Below are 17627 nucleotides of genomic sequence, written 5' to 3'. Positions count from 1 at the left end.
CGTCAAGTGGGAGTGTATCATCTCAGGGACGGTGTCTTTCACCACGGAAGAAAAGAAAAGAAAAGTTGTTTTTAATTGTTCCTTTATATAAAGAAATATAGAAGTAACAACTATTCAGAGGATGTTAAAAGTGCTGAGTCAGATCTACAGGTGATGAGCTGCAAGACATCACATTACTAGTGAATACATGTGCATAATACTGTTGATAATGATATTTTTACTTAACAATGAGATGTTAAACAGAATGCACGACGTGTGGAGGCTCTGGAGTTTAAACACAGTTTTGCTGCGTTACGAAAAAATGGAGCACAAGCAATATAACAACTTTAATTACTTTTTCAGTGACTAATATCTTAATTACATTTTTCAAGTGAGGAGCCAATCACTGATGAACAAAGACAGCAAACACCCCCAAAAAAGTATTTTCACAATCACGTGACTATTACACATGTAACTCAGATGGAGAACAGGAAGTGATAAGATTAAACTCCACACATAAGGTACTGTCATAAAATTTAAACTCCTATTGGATGGGATACGTACAAAATGACAAAAAGCGATTATTTCCCACAGTTTGAGCGATTTGCGATTGAGTGACAGGATGACAGATGAAAACCTACAAGAGTATACGGGACTGTTTCAGAACCAAAGCAGCCTAGTATTAAGCAACTGTTGCAAAGTAGTGTCTTTTTATATTTTATATAGAGAACTTGTATTCATATTTCATAAAGCTACAGTTTGTAAGTAAAACAAACAGAATTTGAATGTTTGCTCAACTGGTCACAAACTTTCTCATGTTACAGCTAAACAAAAGTCATTAAAATATGTTTCTAAAAACATTAAAAGGCGAGAAATAGCCAATGGAATCTAGATTCACATTTGATCAGGGGTTTTTTTGTGTTTGAGACTGCTCGGCTCTGATTGGTTGCTTTCGTTTTCCCATATCAGTCACTTTACTTAAACCATGGAGAAGTTGTCATAGCATATTGTATGACAACATGTTCAGTAAAACAAATAAACTTATCATTAGTATACACCGCTCCTGCAGACTTAAGATGAAGGTTTTTGAACCTCGTTCACTGCCATTTCTGAGATTTTTACTATTTTACTTCCATTTTCAAGACTCAAAAGTAACCATTGTTTTCAACAGATTTATAGATTTGAACATCCGTTAACAGTGCAAATCAAAAGCATTTCTGTAATGTTGGTTGTAGCACTCCAAGAAGGTATAAGAAAGACGGTGTGTATGATTACAATCATTCTAAACTGTTAATTGAATAATTAGAGTGATAATAAACCCAAGATTGTCCCTGCTGACAATTAAGATGAGACAATGGTTCTAAGAGGCTAAAATTACAAAAATGCATTCATTATTTTTATTAGGTCATTCATTTTTATTTATTTAGTGAGCTAAGCTCCACTGCGATAAGAAAGAAATTATTTGTTTAAAAAAAAGTATTGAAGTACAAATGTGACAGAAAACAAACATGTGAGACAAACAAAAATTCCTGGGTCAAAAAATTCTGACTTCAGAACAAATCATCGACAGAAATTAAAGAAGAAAACAAACCGCAACAATAAATGTCAAACTGACAAACTGTAAGTGCCACAGAAACGGTTTCTACTAAATGACAGCCAAGCACAGCCTGAAGGGAAACAGCACAACAACAACAGAATACATTTAATGACACAACACAAAGACCCATACAGGGTGTAAACAGGCTGCATATATGCTGCCAGCAGTGTTAAAGAGCTGATGCACAGATTTAATGTAGATTTATCATGATTTTTAACAGATGTTCTGGATCTATCTGAAGGTGCAGCCTGTACATGACAATGACCTGAATAGGAACCATATGGATGTTAGTGAAGTGCTCCAAATGAATAACTCTATGCTATGAAACTCCAATTAGGACCAGCTTCACATCTCTTGTGTCCTCTGGGAAAATCAATACAGGAGCTGCCTTGAAACTAATGTACTGAAAGCCCTCTCTCCTATTACAGAGTTTTAAAAGGAGCAATAACCAAACAAAACATGGCCTCCTTCAGACCTCAGCCAGGGCTGGTCTTAATATGTTTGCTCGCCATGAGCCTCTGCTGCTTTATCAAGAGGGACAAAGTGCATCAGAAGGAGGGTGCTGTGTGTCAGTGAAGGAACACAAAAACATCCATGTATGTATGTTTTATTAAAAGATGAAGTGATATTCACCAGAGCACAGCGGACGTCTACAAGGACTCTGATGGTTCTGAGCAGCTTCTCATCTTCTTTTTCACGCCGTCCTAACATGTTGTTTGTAGCACCATAATCCACTTCAACTGCACCAGACGCAGCGGTGGATCCATTATGGCAAATAAATGTTGTGCAACAAGTTCTCTTTCAAATTCTCAAGATCATACTAAAACACACATCTATTCAACATGTCACGCCAATGGACTTGCAGTGGTTTGAGATTTTCACAGTACAATGACAGGGAAATATCACAGTTTTATGGTATGACAGTATATAATATTACACAAATATAATGATGATTAATATTAGTAGTAGTAGTAGTATCAGTTACAGTAGCCCTTTAGTGAAAAAAACAGAAGTTTGTTTGTTTAATGGTTGAACGAAGGCGATTAGAATGTAAAAAATTGAAACCATTTTTAATGGAAGTATGTATGCATAGTCTCCCTTTGTTTTCCATGATACAGGTTAATGCAATCCTACATGCCAGAAATGTTTATTAGATTGTGCACGGATATGTAGAATATTTTCGTTTGATCTGAAGGTTCAGCCTTAAAAAACATCTGCTCTCCAGTTTGAATATTTCGCTACACATAAGCTTCAAAAAGTTTACCAAACCTCTCTAGCGTGCTTTTTATCTCAGCTTGAAGCTCGCATGATGCAGCTATGTGTCGTTACTTACAAGCTATTCATTGTCAAATGCACAACAATTATAGGAAATTGGTGGTTGTCAATGAAAATCTTAGATTGTAGGCTGCCTGAAAACACCAAAACATTCACCAAATTCAGTTTACAGCAGAAGTGATCCCACAAATGGGCTCTTAAACTGGGCAACAGTGACAACAAAGTCTGAATAAAGCACTGGGTGCAGTGATTTTTCTTTCCGCGAATGTCACTAGGGTTGCAAAGGGTGGAACATTTTTGTAAATTTCCAGAAACTTTCCATGGGAAGTTAAGCTGGGGAATTTTAGAAATATTCAAAATTAAAAAAAAAAATTATTTGGAAGTAGAACTTTATCAAGTTTTAATTATATTATTGAACAAAAACCTGAATGTTGAGTTAAATATTACCCCCCCCCCCCAAAAAAAATACCCCAAAAGTCCCATTCAACATGATAAATGAAAAAGTGAAAAGATCCCCTCTCCCTCCAAAAGAGTCCCATTCAACATGTATAAATGAGTTGAACATGTGATGGAGGAATGCACAGTGCATGTAGGGGGCGTGGCCCCAGCAGTCCTGCAGTGTGCTGTGTGCATGTGATTGAGGAATAGCAAATATTCAAGTGTACTTGCATGAAATCTGGTTGTTTTAGTCATGATTATACTAAAATATATTTTCCCCAACTATATTTAAGTTCTCTGTTAACTGTTTATTCACATTTTTTTCCATTAATTCCCATAAATTCCCATGGAAAGTTTCCAACTTTTGAAAAGTTGCAACCCTAAAAGGTCACACCATGTTTTTGCAAACTTCATGCCCACAGTATGTGATGCCTGTTTTCTAATAAAGAACTCCAGTTTCAAGCCCAAAATAAGATCACTAAAGTTTCCTCAGACCTGACAGAGGTTCCCCTCCAGAGCCACAGAGAACATTACACAGTGATCTGTGCAGGTTGTGTAGTCCTGCCTACAACTAGTAAATTGACTCTGACATGTAATCTCGGTGAAGTGAACCCAAGAGAAACGTCAAGAGATAAAGAAGTCAAAAATCAATGCACAGCTACAGTTTTGGGCCAAGTTTCTGTAAAAGGTCAATGAAGCCACATTTACACTTACACCTAAATGTTTCCACCAAAAGTTTCCTTCTCTGTTTTTTTGGGGTGGGTTCTTTTTGTTAGTGATCCTTTGAGTACAGCAGAGATGCAGCTAGACTCGACTAATAGAACCCCAGTTAACAGTAAAGCAAGAAAATGATTGCAGTGCTTTATGCATAACTTAGGAAACTGTCGAGAGCAGATAGCAAGACAGATTGCAACGCAGCTCCCTGGTTACCACAAGAAAAGCAGTGTTTATGAGCATTATTAGTGCAGCTACAACATAAAACATAACTGTTGTTTTATGACTTTGGTGTTCACAAAATGATTTAAAGCTGAAATAACTGTTTTCTCGCCGACTTCAGATGGATAGAGGATCTAAAGGAAGCTTTAATAACAAGCTGTTTATACTTTATTTTCGTAAGATTTACAGCTTTTTGAGCGCATATACTGCCTTCACATAGTTTTAGATATCATAGCATGATTGTCAGGAAGTAAAATGTTTTCTCAACCACTTCAAGCACTGCAGTTTGACGATGTTGCAGGCTTGCTCACTCCTTGATCTTGACAACTCGTAACCCAAAAGAAGGAGAAAAAAAACAGAAAAACTGCAGGAGACTTTAGACAGTGTGTGTGTCGACTCCTGCAGAAAAACACCCTAGAAGCTAATATCAGTGGAGTTCAAATTTAAGAAATGGCAGTCCAAAGTCAAAGCAAGTGAAAGGAGCTTAACAGCGCTGACATTGTTGTCACTCATTCCCAGAATTCACTTGCATCCCCCAGCTTTGAAGAGCAGCGCTTCACAGTCTGCAGAAACTAAAGAAATGGGATTAGGGCCCCACATCACAGCATCGGTATGGTAGGGAGGACGCTTTGAAGAAATAGTTTAAAAAGTAGACAAGGACATTTCAGTCACACACGTGGACGTATCGCGTGTGTGTGTGTTCTCGTCTTATGAAATCAGGTTCACACAAAAGCCACCTGGTACAGGGTGTCTCCCTCCGAGTTTACTAGAATCACTTCAGTGGTTGATGCAAAGAACAAAGGATGCAGATTTGTAGTTTTTTTAAATCTAAAATCAAGCCTGGTGCATTACATATTTTCTGTTTGTGTGTGTGTGCATGCTGCAGCCTGCATGTTGTGCAGAGAGCTGATCGTTAACGTGCATCGCCTGTCCATGATATCTCTATCCTCTCTGACTGAGGTGAGAGAAGAGGTGACCTAGATAGGAGGAGAGTAATTTGCACTGTCCCTGCAAGTGAGAGATGGCGCCCGCTCTGTCAGACAACGTGACGATGATGCTGATAGATCCGGGCCGCAGGGAGAGGGTTTGGTTTATAGGGTGTCACTGTTTATCAGGTGCAAGGTATTAGAAACAAATAATAACATAAATGTGACAGAACAGAGGCTGGAAAGCAATTTACTCAAGTACTGTCGTGAAGTTAACATTTTCAGATACTTAAGTATTTCCATTGTTGCTTATACTTTTTTTATACTTATACTACATTTCAGAAGATTTTGCCTAAAAAAACTATGACAACATCATTTAATACAGTAAAAGTTTGCGACCCATTCCAAAAAATGCAATGGCCAGTTGGGGCTGCTGGTCAAGAGTTGCAAAGGGGTGGAAAATTCCAGATAAATTTCAGGCAAATTTCCAGAAACTTTCCATGGGAAGTTAGGCTGGGGAAATTTGGAAAAATTCAAAATAAAAAAACATGACTTTTGAACAGATTTATTTGAAAGTAAAACTTTATCACGTTTTAATTCTTTCATTGAACAACAAAAACATGAATGTTGAGTTCAATATTACTGTAAATTCCCTGTTTAATCCCTTAAATTCCTGTTATTTCCCATGGAAAGTTTCCAACTTTGAAAATTCCCAGAATTTTGCAACTCTACACTAGTCACATTTCAGATGTGTCAGTTTACCCTTTCTAACTTCTTGGATGTTTTTATTTAAATAACTTTTTAAGGCCCAGAGTGGTCGAATCTATTTAATATTTGACCCATAAAAGCAAATATACATCCAGCATTAATATGAAGCCAATGTGCAAAAAAAGTGCAGTTCCAAGAATGGCCACCAAAAGGTTCAAATGCCCAACTTACAAACTAAAGTTGACTTGTTTACAGCCTGGTTGTATACAACCTGACTGTATATAAAAATAACTAAAGCTCCACCTCGATTAGCTTCAACAATAGAATACTTCTTACAGTTGCTTTGGATGCTTTAAGAACATTTTGTATTTTTAGATTGTTGTATTGATATTTCACTTGAGCAAAGGATCTGACGTTAATTAATGAGAAAGTGTTTAAGTTAAATGTTTTGAGGAAGCAAATGTGCATCATACACTAGAAAATAATAGTGAATGGGACCAATTATGCGACCGTAATTTACCAAAGAAACATCATGTTGTTTTGAGGAAGACTTGAAACTAACGATTGAGACCTTAAACTCATTATGAGAATATATACTGAGGTCATAAATCAAGTCAGAAGTAGGCTCATATTCTGGGGCGTTCCCGGTGGCACACCTGGTAGAGCGCATACCACAGAGCGGCCCGGGTTCAAATCCGGCTCGGAGCCCTTTCCCGTATGTCTTCCCCTCTGTCTCTCCCTTTCGATCTCAATATCTCTACTGTCAATAAAGCTACAAAATGCCCCAAAAAAAATCTTTAAAAAAAAAAAAGAAGTAGGCTCATATTCTACTGACTTACATACTAATGGACTTCTTTATGAAACCAGTGGTGTCGCCACCTGCTGCCGATTACAAAGAATGCAGGTTTAAGGCATTTCCACAAGATATGTTCTGCACTGGTTTCACAGTTCAGGTCCGGAGGTTTCCGCTTGATTTCAGTCCAGATTGAGGTTAACATGGCACAGAAACTGGTTGTCTTCATCTCTAAAGTAGGTTGTGGTTAGAAGAGTCAGCTCAGCTAACCTAAAAAACATCTGCTTTCTACCTAACTAGCCGGCAGGATAATTTAACAGAGCAGTAAACAGACACGCAGGGAGAAATTCAGCTTCCCTGACAGAATTTGGCTGTGGGCCCTCTCTCTCTCTCCATTTCTTTCTTTCTTTCTTTCTTTCTTTCTTAATATAAAATAATCAAGGTTGCTGCTTTTACATTGCTGCTTTGCCTGGTGCTCGGTCTGAGAAACCCCCATTTGACTCATCAGTTTCAATCATCACACACTAATATTTTTCTTCCTGCTGCAAAAGTTAAGATAAAAGCTTTCACAAGAGGAACAGTAACAGCTCCATGCACTAGCTGAGCCTTTTGTTTTCTTAACCACCTCAGCATGTGTTGGCTGCATACTTAAGTTTTGACTTAAATGTTGACTAATACCTTGTTAAATTAGTTTGGATGCACTCTGGATGACTGTGTTGGCTGTATTACTGCAGCAAGGCAATTTTAAGCAGTGAAAAGGTTTCTGGTGGTGCATAGGTGTCCTTGGGAGGTTGGAAAACCACCACACTGGAGAGGAAAAGTCTGGACATGACCAAAGTCAGTAAGACACATATGTTGATCATGGATGTCTGTACAAATTTCAAGGCATTTGCGCAACAGATATTTAAGTCTAACCCAGAGTGGTGGACCAACCCGTAGAGCAATGTTGGCTTTCCTTGATATCAGACAGAATTGTCACCTTGTTACATGGCTCTGATGAGCAGGTTGGAAGTCTCTGCCATTCAGGGTGTCAAGGTGGCTTTGAGTGGCTGTATATATATATATAAAGGCACTATAAAAATTCAGTCCATTTGCCATTATGCTCCCTTTCCATCTTCAGAAAATTGTTCCTTGGGGAAGATTCAATTTTTTCCAAACCTATAACTAGAGACCAACACATCTCTCTGAATCCACATGATTTAAAGGCGACACTGATACATAGCCACACAAACAAACTGGTTTTGAAGGGTTTTTAACAGAGCAAAATAAATAAAAAGTGATGTTGGGCGATATTGGGAAGACATGCTGTTGATGTAAATACACAGCTTGAGAACCCTGAGAATGGTGTAAGTCCCACCCCGAGTGCTGATGTCTTACAGCCACTCAGCATGGACTTATTTGGTTTTCCATTAACAAAAGTTATGAATTTTACCTGGCGCCAACCCAGTCGAGGTTTTAAGCGAGATGAGCCGATATTAGAAGGTGGAGTTTAAACACTGAGATCAACAATTGGTCACAAAAAATTGGCACTAGATGCTACCATCAAAAGCATCCGCAATTTAGTTAAAAAATAGCATCTCACAAAGCTACAGCACCTCAGGTTTATTGTCGAGGAAAGGGTTTAGTGAATGTTGCTTTGAAGATGATATCACAGCAGTTTCATGTGCCAGAGCTACAGCGTTCAGCTGAGAAAGCTGTGGGGGACTTTCCTCAGGGGAAAACGAAATAGAGAAAAGAACCTGATAACAAAAAAAGAGTCAAGTCCAGTCGAGCAGCGCCATACCATGCAGAGGAATTGTGTCAAGCTGGTGATATGTTTTGGAAGATTCGTGCTAGATTGTAAGCCCCCAACTTCTTAATCAGCCAGAGCCCTGTATTAAAGCTGCACCGCTGTTAGTAGAGCCATTATTTTCAGCACAAATCTGACAAGTTGACACCGGAGACACTGATAACGTCTGGCCAATAAGCACATATGTTCAATAAAGAAAGAACTAATCAGATGTAAAAAAAAAAAAAAGAAAAAAGAAATACTATGAATATCAAAATGCTTTTAAAACGGCCGATCACATTTAGAAAAGGTTATTGCCATGCTTTAAAGCAGCAGGATGCTTTATTTTCTGTTGCTGTGACAACTCTCCAGGTTGAGCGAGCCCATCAGGAGCAGCATCTGAATGCCCTTTTTTAAAGGTATTTGCTTCATCATTACTGGACTGTGTCTGCAAACATGTTGACCCTGGTAGTCTGCAAAATTATAGCTATATCCAGAGCTGGTGCAAAACAGAAATTATGGTTTGTTATGTCTACCTTGCAGAGTCGGTGGAGGGGGTTTAAAGAAAAACAATGTAGTGGTGGGTTTGTTGAGCTAACTCCCAGAGTGCACCCTGAACCTGCAGCTGACCTGCAGCTGCACCCTCCTCTGCCACAGGCCCCAAAACAAACTTCGGTCCAACTTCCCAAACAGTAGATAATATATCTCCATACCTTCTTTGCAAAAGACAGAGAGGTTTAACCCTTAAAAGGTCACTCATTGAAATACTTGCAGATTCCAAATTTCAACCCTAGAGAATATTGGAGGATATTACATACTGCCAGAATGTATAAAAAAAACCTACGGACCCGGGGGAGGGGGGTAATATTTGAGAAAAAAAGTTTACGAGATTAAGGTGTCAAATCTACGAGAAAAAATGTGCAGATTTATGAGATTTAAAGTGGTGAATCTGCGAGAAAAAAGTTGTTTTTTCCCCCACTTTTGTCTGCGACTAAATCTCTTAAATTTGCACTTCACTTCTGCATTTTTTTCTTGTAGATTTGGCACTTTAATCTAGTAAATTTGCAACTATTCATACTTATTATTCATACTTGGCCTTAATATGACGTCATAGTCAAGTTCTCCTCTCCTCGTACAAGTCCATGTGGTTCTATGACCAAACAGAGAGACATGTTTCATTTTGATATTCACTGAAGTTACCAAATATAGTTCTTCGCCCGATAAAGGGTTAACATCAAGAAGGTGGCAGTTGTTATTTTAGCTGCTATCATCAACTGACAGTGAAAGTCACTGACATATTATTCTCTTCTTGCTGCAATGCCCTTTAGCAAGGTGGTAGAAGCCCAGCGCTCCGAGGTACAAATGTGTTTATCTGTGTGACGAGATGATCTCAGGAAAAAAACCTGGATTTAATTTAAAGTAGTTTTAACCGAGGTGGTTAAACTACAGCTCCTCTTCCCTCTCGCCGTGTGGTCCTTCTTCACAGTCACTCAGATAACGTCGGAGACAAAGATGGCGATGTGATTACTTTGTTTTTTGGGCTTGGTGCTGGAGTGCTGATGCAGCGAGGTGGCCCCTGCATAATAAGTCAGCGAGAGAGGGGAGCCTGACTCTGGGGACTGTGATTAACTCTCACCTACTCCAAAGAACAGAAAGCCATTACAGAAAAATTATTTCTCAATTTACTTTCCGGGCAGGCTTTGAAAGAGTTTTGTTTCTGGGAGCCGTTCCAACATAAACTCCCGAAAAAATGTAGATGCGCCGCTCCCTGTAGGAACTTAGAAAGTAATGCTTGTGTAAATAATGTCTGGAGCAGTGTCTTGTATTCTAACGATTAGCTCTTTGCAACCTACAACTTGATATGTGACTGCTTTAGGTCTGTTTGTGCGTGTTCTGTCATCCTGGTCAATAAGAATCCGTGGAAGAAAAATGAGGCGTTGTGCGGTGGAGTGGGTTTAAGTGTTTTGACTCGAGGTCTGTCTCATGGCAGACAATGAGCTCTGCATGCTGATCAGTCCCTCTCTCACAAACACTCCTAATACTCTCTGTGTGACAGCCTGCTGAACTCTGATGCACATTAGTAGAGGAATAGGACTACCTTGACGTGTAAAACACAAATAAAAACATAAAATAAAAACATAGAAGCACAGTAGTTTCAGCATTAAATATTGTCTGTAAAATTTTCATCTGAATATATGTCTCAAAGAATTAGCAGATTGTAGTATTTTTTCCATTCATATCGGGGTTTGTAGAAGAAAAGTCGTCCTGGATGCAGTCATGCTTTTAGTTAGGGCTGGGCAATATGGCCAAAATCTTCTATCCCGATATAGTTCCTTTCGTATCTTGATAACGATATAAAGCACGATAGAGCACGTTTTCTGCTAATTAAATAATAAAAAGTCTATATAAGATAACCACATGGTGAGGCCTATTTTTGTACAGTTCATACTATCTGTGTGAGCAGAACAGTGCTTCAAATATTTGCCATAACCCAGTTTGCATGCTAGCTTTTTGACATGTGATGGAAACGATATAGAAAATATTTACCATAGACATTTTTATATAATTTTGTCATATATATTGTCTTATTTCCCCACCCTTCTTGTTGTAGTCGTGGCAATAGAACTAGTACTTACAGCTCAAGGGATAGCAGTAGATGTTATAGTTGTACTACTTTTCTACTTAGCAGGAGTCGTAGTTGTTGCTCTTAATAATTGAATTATAAAATGAATAGTAGTTGTAGTCGCAGTCTTAGCAGTAGTTATTGTAATAATACTGTCTAGAATTAAAATTAATCAGCAGTAGTTGTAATCAGCGATTGTTCTGATAGATGTAGTGGTAGTAGAGGCATTAACAGTAGTAGAGTACACTGTAACAAATAATCTGTTTAATTTACAGTAAAATACCGGCAGCTTTGGTTGCCAGAACTTCACCGTAAAAAATACAGTGAGTGGGTTTTCTACTGTAAATTTGAATGTAAATATTAGCAAAAATTGTAATTTAGACTGAATATCCCTGGTGTATTTAGGGTAATTGTCTCATTCATTCACACATCATGGTATTTCTCCATTAATTTTACATGAAAATTTTATATTTTTACAGCAAAACTGTGTGTTTCCTACAGTTAATGACAGTAAAAGTAAAAGTTTTGTGCCATTCTTTGATTTACGGTAATTAAAAGTGTCTACTACGGTGATATACAATTTTTAATTTTACGACCAATTTCTATCCCTACACTGTAAAAATGTCCCGTTGTTTTTACAGAAAAAAAAATGGCAGCTGTGGTTACCAGAATATTTCCGTAAAAAATGCAGTACATATGTCAACATCTTTACAGAACAACTTGTAAATTTAACATCCTAAAACAGTCGTAATTTTAAAAAAAATACATTTTAAAGTTGTAGATCATACCATCCTTTGCTGCTAATTTAACAGGATGATGATGCTTTTATACTAATTATTTATGCAAAATTTACATGCAGATTTTGCTTATTAGCATTGAATACCAGTAAATTAACATTCAGTTATTATTTTTTGTACACTGAATACCAGTAACATTTACAAGTTGTTCTGTAAAGTTGTTTACAATTGTACTGTATTTTTTGCAGAATTATTCTGGTAACCACAGCTGCCATTTTTTTTCTGTAAAAGCAACGGAATTTTTTTACAGTGTATGTAATTTGACAGTGTTTTACTGTAATTTCTACAAACATTTTTCACAGTGTACTATAGTGTTAATACTTTCTTATATTTTTTGCCTTGCAAAATCTTCAAGGAAAATACAGCAATTAAGAAAATACTGAAGCCAAGAACCAGGTGTGGAGGGGCCTGGGGCACACAAGCTGTTATCACTGCTGCTGTATTACTGTGAATTTTCCCATTGTGGAACTAATAAAGGAAAAATCTTATCTTATCTTACAGTTGTCAAAACATTTTTCGATTATAGAGGTGGTTGGAATCAAGTCAAGTAGATTTAGTTATATATTCTGTACATTACTACAAGAAATGTATTCTATTGTAGCAGCGAGTTATACAAACACTCAGTAAAAGGCACAGTGGCCATGGTAGAAGAGGAGTACTGTACTTGTCATTGTTGTATGAACAGATGTAGTAGTCAGAGTTGTTTTACTAACAGAAGAAGTTCTTGTGTTACTGGTATGTCAGTAGATAATGTTGCCTTATAGTATTATAATATTGGTATTGTAGTAATTTATCCGACAATAACGCATCTCCTTTTTCTGAAAATGTGCCATATCACATGTGACTTGAGCAAATAGAGTGTTATTTCTAAAAACATCAATGCTGTAATTAATAGCGAAAGATTTTTTCAGAATTTTTTTTTACTTCTGTTCAGTGGTTTACATAACGTCATTTAGAACAATGATAAGAGCAGGAAATAAGACAACATCACAGCTAGCACCTAATTACCACAATAAAAGCTTTTCTGATCCTTGATACTTTCCACAAGAAGAAAGAAAAGAGCGGAAAGTGAAGGTGATGCTCCCGCTCTGCTTTTGCATTTCACACTGAAGTTTAAATGTGTCGCCAGATTCTCAGAGTGTGCCGTGTGGCTTCGACATAAGAGGGACCAAAAAGGGAAACTTTCCTAATGCAGCCTCTGTGTGATGAAGGCGGGCGTACAGTATATTCACATGAAAACCTCGCCTGGCACGGCTTTAATTAGACTAGATTTTCACAGTTCACAGTGCAGTGAAGGCTAATGTAGCGTGTGTAGGTGTGATGTATTCGCAAGTCTCTGTTCTTGTACAGTTGATCAGCGCACTATGAATAGACTCTGTGAAGTTCTGTGTTCATGTTCGCTGCCTTCATGACTCATATCGGTACTCATACTGCACCGCCGAGTGTAACGGCGTGGAATTTATGCAAAAAAGGTAACCGAAATACTGACACTGTCATTTTACTCTTGTCTTTCAAGATTACTTTTATTTCACACAGTCCATAACTTCAGGCATCCTTTTGGAGAATATGGAGCCATAGCTTCAGGTCTCTTAATAACTTGCACACAGCAAAAAAGGGGTGTCTAAAAACAAGATAAAAACACTAAATCTGACGGGAAATGATCTTGTTGCATGGACAGATAATGTCACTTGACAAGATTTCTTAAATTAAGATTGTTAAATCTAGAAATAAGCATGTTGAACGCTTAAAATAAGAAATTGACTCTTAAAACAAGATAAATTATCTAACACTTCTAAATCTACATTTTTTTTTATCTTGATAAGAAACAAATAATTGTCAATGCACAGTGTCCACTTCATCACTTTAATTTATCTTGTTTTAAGAGTTAAGTCTAGATTGAATAATCTTAATTTAAAAGATCTTGTCAAGTGAAATTATCTGTCCATGCAGCAAGATCATTTCCCTCAAATTTAGTGTTTTTATCTTGTTTTTAGACACACCTTTTTGCAGTGCAGCTCTGTGAGTGTGAGTGTGTGTGTGTGTGTGCCAATGCATATGTACAATCTGACTGACACGCGCTGCGGTTTTTCATTTTCAGTAGGTGCATAACAGAATGCCAAACCACACACTTCCTCTGTGAACAGGGTGTGTGTGTTCGTGTTATGGAAATACATTAAGTAATCTGTGCATGTTTCAGTTTGAGTAACGAGCACGCTATTTCCCCCCAACCCCCCCAAAGTCAACACATACATGTTTGCATTTGGTCCATTCTTGATTTCAATCTGCCGCTTAGAAAATGGCTCATTTGATGGTATTTTAATAGCTCAAAGTGCATTTAAATGTTTACCACAAAGTGAGCAGCTTCACATGAGCAGTCTATTTGCTCAAGGACTTAGTGTGCTGACAAATGCTTGTCATGAATAGAGATGGTTGCCATGTTGACTCATGGCAACCAGGGAGTTTCTGCAGCAGTTGGTTTATGTCTCAGTTTTGTGTACGTTGCTTTAGAAAAACAACCTCTCTGACGGCACATTCTCATATCTGAGGCAAAAAAGGTACTTTTTGATTTGAAGTGATGTTGGCAGCGCTTGATTGCATCTCATACCTTGATGCTTCAGAGCTGTAATCAGAGCAGTGAACGCTACACAATATGCATGCATACTGCTCCCTGTGCTGCGTGCATGGTGTTCCAGGCGAGGCGGAGGGGGATTATGTGCAGGTTTTAAGGTTGATTGCAGGTTGTAATGGACATCTTTGTTTTTCTCCACAGGGTTTGCAGGTGAAGGCGGATTATATTCCTCTGCTGCAGTCCCTGGCTTCATATGGATGGAGGCTCACCTGTGTGCTGCCCACTCCTGTCATCAAGACTAACAGGTACTGCCCCTCATCTGGCTATTAAAGTCTATGACCTCTAGCGGCCCCTGTTGGTCACCAGGAGGAACTGCAGCAACAGAAACTACAAGCATTTGTGTTTATTTTTTACCACACTGAAAAAATTGGAGTGACATTTACTTAAAAAAAGCTTGGCAAGTTTTTCCACACAGAAAGTGTTTGTAATCTTTACTCAGGCTGTTTCTAAGTAATATTTATTTAATAGAACCTTATTTTTTATGGAAATACACAAGTAAATTGCAGATTCACTGATGTCCCTCAATTACATTTTACTTGGAAATATCAACTAATTAAGCCAATGAACTGGTTTAGTGAATATTACTTGGAACGAATGATTCAATTTACATACAAAATTGAGGACACATAATAACAAACAATCACTAAGTAATGCACTACATGAAAAAATGCTATTTTAAAGTAAAAGCACTGAATTTGTATTTCTTTGTAGAATTTATAAAGATTATTGAAATAATAGTTAAAGGGCCAAAAAAATATTTTTTTTCAGTGTAGTTATACAGAACACACAAACCCAATAAGCTGCAAAACTGATAATCTATGTGCCTCCATTTGAAGCTAATTTAGTTTTTCTTAATTAGAAAGTTACCTGTTAATAAGATTTTAAGAGAATGAATGTAAAAAAGGTAAGACTGTGCCAAAATGGAATAAAAAATGAATAAGATATGCAGCGAGAGATATGAAAACAAAGCCCTACCTCGAGGTTTTACTCACTCTAAGTTTAGTACTTAAGTAAATGTTCTTTATTACGTCCTGAATAGTTAGAAAACACACTGCCTTATTCCACAAATTGCACTGTCACCGAGCTTGAAACTTTTTTTTTAGTTGACATTTGGGAACAATGAAGCAGCTTTTTATAAACTAAGAAACAACTCACTGCAGCATTTCAAAAGAATACAACTGCTTTGATATTTTTTGTTTTTCTGTTAATAAAAATTTAGAAACAAAAATGTCACGACTGGCATCTTCTAGTTCTGCTGCTGGGAAGCGACTCTGAAGTTTACACAAAGTGTTTCTTACGTCAGTGAAGCTGAAACACTGTAAAAAGTTATCACACAACTCACAACAAACAAGTTGTAGCAGACACTAGCACCTGTAGAAGTCATTACACTTAAAGTTATTGTTCAAAGAAACATGACTGCCTTTTAGAAAGGAGCTGAGCTAAATCTGGGCCAGTTTAGGCTGAGCAGCAGCTGTGAAAGTTTAAAAGCAGCAGCTTTGACTGTCGGTGGAAAATCTCTTCACTGAAATGTAACGGTTCCTCGGCTAAGCCCATGCTGACTCATCACTCATGGCTGCTATATGAGTGTACATCCGCTTATGGTCAAAGGCCTCGCGTGTTCTTCAGGCACCCTGAAGAGCTTCGTTCCAAGACACACATTTACTCTTCAACATGCTGATAATGTGCCGTACCAGTCAAATGTGTCACTTAGTCGAGTCTCTTGAAATCACTCTGTGGGTGTTTAAGAAAATAGTACACAGAAAAAGAAGAAATATAGTCAAAGGCCTTCACCATCAGTACTGTCATGTCAAACACAAGGCTGAAGAAAGACTTTACTTGAGGCAATTGTGACATTTTTAAAACAGTATTGGACAACAAATCCAATGATAGTCTTTACAAATCAGAAAAAGACGAGTTAAACCATATGTAATTTAACTGTGGCCTTGTATTTCCCTGTAATGTAGAAAATATATAGTACTGTGTTCACACTGCCTAAGATTTTTTTGCACACTACTGTGTATAAAACATATACAAGTCCTGCAGCTCTATGGAATCAGCACAATCATGGCTAGAAGTGGGAATAACTCAAAAATGTATTTTGTGGAGAATAAGATAGAATGACAGAAATCATAAAAAAAAGGAAAAATGCAAGTAGAATTCTCTCTCTCTCTCTCTCTCTCTCTCTCTCTCTCTATATATATATATATATATATATATATATATATATAATATACACAACAGTTTTCCACATACTGGGGGGATGGGTCTTCATATTCTATACACAAATTGAACTTTTTGCATTTTTACAACCTCAGCCAAACTACAACTAATCAGAATTGAGTGTCCACCCAGACCCACTTACTCAAATAGCAAACAGTAAGGTATAGTGTGCCGCCATTTAAAGTATGAAACCAACAAATGCTAAAGATGTATGCAATAAAATACATTTTATCTCAATACTTACATGCCCATATGTACATTAAACAAATAATGGGTCACTGACATGGTTCCTGCTGGCAGTAAAAGCAATACACACTAATAGTAATAGTTATAATAATAATAATAATAATACAAAATCCACACACCTTGATCTGTGCAAAAAGAACTTCAAAAGTTCAGTCAGGTCGGTCATGTTAGTGCCATATACTCACTTCCAATATTGTCCAATAAAGCACAAGATAGAATTTCATACAAAAGACAAACTTTGGAGGATCCTCATCCTATGGCAGGATTTGTCAAACTCTGACTGAAATCTTTTATCAGCTTAAGCTAAACTTTTTGCAAAGAACAAGGTTCCTTTACAGTCAGTTTGGGCAGGAGTAGGGAATACAGAATCCATCCTACAATGTCATTTACCCAAAGCGACGTACATTTGAGAGTTAAAACAACACAAGCAAAGATAAAGTCACTAACAACTTGAATATACACATGGGGTATGTATGTTTTGAGACAGACTTGAAAAATGTGACACTATTCTTTAATCCAACATTGTGTCGTGCTGATAAAGTGCACATGCTGTATTTCCATCAGTGCACTGACCGATTGTTTGCTCTGCTCCCACATCAGCTGGTCATGTTTACTGCTCTTTCACAGCATCGCTGATTAATTACCTCCCTATTTTCATCCTTTTGTTTTTTTTTTTATGCTCCCCTCCCTCT

General features: G+C 37.5%; 1 protein-coding gene across 1 annotated transcript in view; it reads left to right on the top strand.

Annotated features, from left to right (window-relative positions):
* Positions 1-17627, top strand: part of LOC131975982 (raftlin-like) — a 140171-nt gene that overhangs the window by 112084 nt on the left and 10460 nt on the right. The window contains exon 8 of the mRNA XM_059338835.1: positions 14611-14714. Coding sequence (XP_059194818.1) covers positions 14611-14714 — 104 coding nt within the window. The remainder of the gene's footprint in view (positions 1-14610; positions 14715-17627) is intronic.

The sequence above is a fragment of the Centropristis striata genome, chromosome 8 (genome assembly GCF_030273125.1).
Source record: "Centropristis striata isolate RG_2023a ecotype Rhode Island chromosome 8, C.striata_1.0, whole genome shotgun sequence".
Taxonomy (NCBI): Eukaryota; Metazoa; Chordata; class Actinopteri; order Perciformes; family Serranidae; genus Centropristis; species Centropristis striata.
The sequence above is the reverse complement of the archived record's forward strand: the minus strand, read 5'-3'. Positions and strand labels throughout refer to the sequence as shown.